Raw genomic sequence first — 4,887 nt, 5'->3', positions numbered from 1 at the left:
TCGTGTTCCCGTATTTTAAAAATTTAAAATTTGTGTGTCCGCATATCTCGTGTCAAATCATATCCTATGTCCATGTCAATATTCGTGTATCATAAAAACTTACAAAACAGAACTAAAGAAGTAAGGAATCCAAACAATAGATTTGTGGATTGAAAACAAATTTGATTGGTTGTGACAAGAGAAAGCTAGCAAGAAAAGAGGTGGGGAAAAAGTGGCTATTTAGACCCCAAAACAAGACTAGTTGTTGAACTTCACTGAAGACTAAAGGATAGATATCCAAACACTGACTATATATAACATGAAATAGGGGAAATTACACTCTAAGCTTCACAACCACCAAGTAAATACAGAGAATTAAATAAGAAAAAGTTGAGTTCTTAAACCCTTGGCAATTTGCTTTCCTGAGTTATAAAAAAAAATCAAAATTTTCTTTTGAACTCATAAAAAATGTGTTAGCCTCATCTGTAAGATCCTATATGACTATTGCTATATGCATTGTCATTCTATGTACTAAATTAATTAATTTAAATGGTTTTAATAATAAATTTAATAATCAATGCACCTGTTAGTAGGAATGACAACACTACCCGAATCCACAACTCGAATCTGCATATATATATATATATATGTAAATTAGTTATATAAATTTTAAAATTTAATTTTATTTGTTGAATTTTAATAATTATAGGGACGGATAGAAATAAGATGAATACTCACGGGATCGAATTAGGATTCAATTTTTTACTACTCGCGGATAAAAGCGGAATGAATTTATTGTAAGGCGGGACTTCTAAGTTCTAACCATTGCCACCTCTACCTGTTAGTGATGTGTGGCATTGACATTAATAGAATAGCATTTATAGAGTTATTATTATGTTCATATCCTCAAATAATTTCGGTCTTTTAATACATTCTTCTCAAACCTAGAAGTGGATCAAGCGAAGTGAGAATTTTGATAAATATGGAGATTAACACTAACTAGTATATATATATTGGTGTCTTAACATTATCTGGTATAATTAAGCACTAGAGCTTATGAATTGCAATTATGATATATAGATGCTAATTCCTTCAATTATCAATATCTAATTAAGAAGTCAGTTACAGAGTCAAACTCCTTAGCATTCTCTCTCTACATGGGTATGGTTTCATGCGGTAGGGAACACTTTTCATATGTTGGAACACAATTATCTGTTACTATGCCGAAAGTAACAGAAGAGTCCTAAAGTAACAATCACAGGTTCAGTGTTATAATTTCATAAACATTGTAGAATTTAGGTGCAGGAATTGCATGTTATAGGTTATAGCAGCGATGTTAAGTAAATTACTCATTTCTTGATCTAAGTAACAATTCAGAATCAGAATCTGAAGACACATTCATCTGGCAAATAGAATCATCATCTTCACTATTTCATTGACACAGTTATTCTCCAGATGAATCAGCATATCATCTCAATAGCACCAGGCAGAACACTAATCTTTTTCGGAAGGAACCCCAAATGTTCCCCGTCCGATTGAATATGAATGCCGCCGTTGCCTGAGATGTCCTCCAACTCGATTGAAAGTGCGCTATGATACAAAGAACAATCTGAATTAGCACCAACAAAAACCTAAGCAAGCCTAATTAACAGCATGAACTAAGTCTTGTTCTGCTAGGTAGCTCAGCTACATGGATTAGAAGACAAATGCAGAGTCACATTTTCGAATTAAAGCTTAACAATAGTGTTTCGAGCCAAGATCATACCTTCTTGCTGATATATTTTCAAGTGAGAGATGTGTTCCATTATACAGCTTTTGTAATTTCAGTATGAAATCATGCCACTTAAAGTTTTGAACAATCACAACCTGAAGAATATAACACAACTTTTACTTTATTCAAAATATATGATAATATTCATCCAAGAGATTTTACAGAAACATATTTCACCTCTAAATTTCCACTGTAAGGAGTAGCATTTGGTGTAATCTTCATGCCACCACCAAAATACTTTGCATTTCCAACGCAAACGGTTGTTAGTTGAGGCCATGTTTCCCACTCACCTTCATTGAACTGCATTTCTTTAAGTATTATATGACCTTATATGAAAAATATGCAGGAACTAGAAAAATTTGGAGATGTGAAGCTTTACAGGAAAAAAAAGAAAAAAAAGGAACTAACTAACACTGACCTTGATTCTCAAATCCTGGTTTTGATGCCCCATGAAAGCATGCAATGCACCAAGTACATAGCACAGTTTACCAAAGCTCTTGTATCTAGAAGCATAAAAACCAGCCTTTGCACTCCTGCAAAATTTCGCGATATGCAATTGGATACGGTCTATGAATTACACTAATAAAAAATTTCTAAGTTTGCCTTACAAATGGATGTCAGCAACATTTATGAAGTAATGGTTTTCGCAACTTTCTCCACTGATTACACCAATGTCTACCCTTGATCTTAACCCTGTAAGAATGCCTACATTAATAAGTAACACAGCAAACAATATTGCAATTGCAAAAACGAAGAACAAGAACAAGAAGAAACCTCTAGCAACACGTTCAATGGCCTCTCGAGGATCATCTTTCCTGGAAAAGATCCAACAGATGTTTCCATTCACTGCATATAAATAAGAAGCGCAAGAAGAATGAACACACAAACAGAAACTAACCAATGAAGTGTTCTTGCAAAGTCAGAACCAGTTCCCAAGGGTATAAGCTGCATAAAGCCCAAACATACTGAGGATTCAATTCAGGACTTTTTGCTAGAGGTATTTAGATAAACTTGAATTGAGTAGAAACTAATAATATTGCATTCTAATTCCAATTATATGACTCACACCAAGAGCAGTTGAATGTGTTGAGTCTTTCATTTGACTAGTAACAGGTTTTCCAGCCCAAAAAAATCCATTGACAACCTGCTAGTAATAAACTGAGCTGGATCAGGAGAGCAATTAAGTTATAATGTTGAAATTCTTCAACAATTAATATCAACTAACAACTAATAATGTTAAATAAGGTGGAATTCTAAAAAAAAAATTAAAGCTATTTGCACCTCATGAAGAGTTCCATCACCACCAACGGCAACAACAGCATCAGCACCTTCTCTTATGGCCTGCATAGCATGGTTGCATATAACAACTCAGAATCATTGGAAGCAATAGAGTTACTACTACCTCCATTTCGAAATAAACTTCGCCAAGCTTATTTTGAAACAGGGGGAGTAGTAAATACCAATCGTGCGATTTGAAGTTCTTTGAGCTAACCTCTCTTGTTATGTCAATAGCATGACAAGGACCTGAAGTTATGGACTCCAATATCTATTCATTTATAGAATGGTTAAATTTATCTATTAGTCCCTATAATTTCACCAAATTTGTAATTAAGTTCCTATTGTTTAAAAGCTTTCAATTGGGTTCTTACACTGTTTTGAATTTTGTAATTAGGTTCTTTCTAAGCCAAAAACGTTTATAGTTAATAGAATATTCTGAAAAAATAAGATGTTCAGGTTTAGGAATTTAGCCTTTTAACTGTAGGTATTTTTAATTTTGGGAGGAATATTCTGTTAGCGCTAATGTTTTTTGTGCAAAAAAACCTAATTACAAAATTCAAAATAGTGAAAGGACCCAATTGCTTTTAAACTACAAGAACTTAATTACAAATTTAGTGAAACCATAGGGACTAACAGAGTAATTTAACCTTACAGAATCAACACAGCATATAAAAATATTGAAAAATAGAAACAACTTATCATGGATTTACAAATTAACAAAAAGCAACTGAATTTGCAGATTTGATCTTTAAAAAAACTCATCTTACAATGACTAACTCACATTGCATTCTTTACCGAGGCGAGACTGTAGATATGGCAGTATCTTCCTCCATTGTCTACCAGTCTTCCCATTACAACCTAAAACCCAAGATTTAGGTTTCTCAACTTTTCAAATCAAATCATATAGCTCTATATTTATTACACAAGAACGCATGATTTGTGAACCTAAGAATATGATAAAAATTTCAATCTTTTCCCCAAAAATGTAAACTTTACCTCAAAACAAATAATGGGTAGCTCTAATCTAATTCCAGCACCCTATCATTAAGTGCAGGAACTCAACAAGATTTTTTTTTCTTCTTCTTCAGAGTTTTCTAAGAAGAGAAAATCATTACCTCGAGGATTGACGATGAAAACAAGGTCCCTTTGACGAGAAGAAGAAGAAGAAAAGGATGAAGAACCAACTGGTTCTGGTGTCATCATTGGTTGTAGCTCTGATCTGAAAACCATGGTGCTAGCAGCAACCACGTGCATTCCTCTTCCAAATGCCTCCATCATCATCATCTTCTGATACTGTTGATATCTACGCTACTATAATAGCACACAAACTTTCTGTTTTGTTATGCTGTTATGCTGAATTTGATATTTGGAAAGAAATGTATAAGATAGATGACGGAAGAAGCAAGGAACTGTTTAACTATCTTATATATTATACATGTTAAGATTGATCATCGTACTTGACAAAGGGAATGGACAAAGTACAATGTTCCCTTTTCAAAACAACAAAAGTTTTATGATGAAATTAATGCATAAATGTATTAAAAATATGATTATCTTTTCCCTATGATACTTCTACATGAATTTTCTTTAAAAAATTTGTTTTATATATGAGACCGTGCGTGCGCATGCGTGTGTAGAATTGACAAAACTTATTGCCAAATATTATCAAGTAAAATGAATGATTATACATAATTTATTTGTGCTTTCTGTCATTTACTTTCACTGTCTTAATGATGCAGGTTTCCTAGTTACACATAACCTGATTATATAGTTATACTACTACAACATTTAATTAGGCCATGTTAAAAGTAATAATAACAAAAAGATAAGAATTCAATAACATCAATATTCACTTTCTT

The 4,887-nt window shown here is 32.9% G+C and overlaps 1 protein-coding gene across 1 annotated transcript; it reads right to left on the bottom strand.

Moving 5' to 3' along the window:
• Nucleotides 1,055-4,881, bottom strand: LOC107635105 (sphingoid long-chain bases kinase 2, mitochondrial). Its single transcript, XM_016338477.2, has 12 exons — nucleotides 4,144-4,881; nucleotides 3,810-3,886; nucleotides 3,243-3,296; nucleotides 3,032-3,091; nucleotides 2,817-2,894; nucleotides 2,649-2,695; nucleotides 2,525-2,565; nucleotides 2,359-2,443; nucleotides 2,169-2,283; nucleotides 1,928-2,050; nucleotides 1,745-1,845; nucleotides 1,055-1,569 (listed from the first exon to the last, which is right to left on the bottom strand). Exons 1-12 carry the CDS (start codon nucleotides 4,310-4,312, stop codon nucleotides 1,440-1,442), a joined length of 1,080 nt encoding a protein of 359 aa, XP_016193963.1. The 5' UTR covers nucleotides 4,313-4,881; the 3' UTR covers nucleotides 1,055-1,439.

Source organism: Arachis ipaensis, chromosome B04, assembly GCF_000816755.2.
Source record: "Arachis ipaensis cultivar K30076 chromosome B04, Araip1.1, whole genome shotgun sequence".
Taxonomy (NCBI): domain Eukaryota; kingdom Viridiplantae; phylum Streptophyta; class Magnoliopsida; order Fabales; family Fabaceae; genus Arachis; species Arachis ipaensis.
Note: the sequence above shows the minus strand (reverse complement) of the source record. Positions and strands in the feature narration are given on the sequence as shown.

What these genes read in the sequence shown, in the direction of transcription:
- LOC107635105 (XM_016338477.2), bottom strand. Translation starts at nt 4,312, where the DNA reads ATGATGATGATGGAGGCATTTGGAAGAGGAATGCACGTGGTTGCTGCT. An exon ending in GTGATGGAACTCTTCATGAG is followed by an intron (nt 2,895 to 3,031) that starts GTGCAAATAGCT and finishes TATTACTAGCAG; the next exon opens with GTTGTCAATGGATTTTTTTG. An exon ending in GAAAATATATCAGCAAGAAG is followed by an intron (nt 1,570 to 1,744) that starts GTATGATCTTGG and finishes TTTGTATCATAG; the next exon opens with CGCACTTTCAATCGAGTTGG.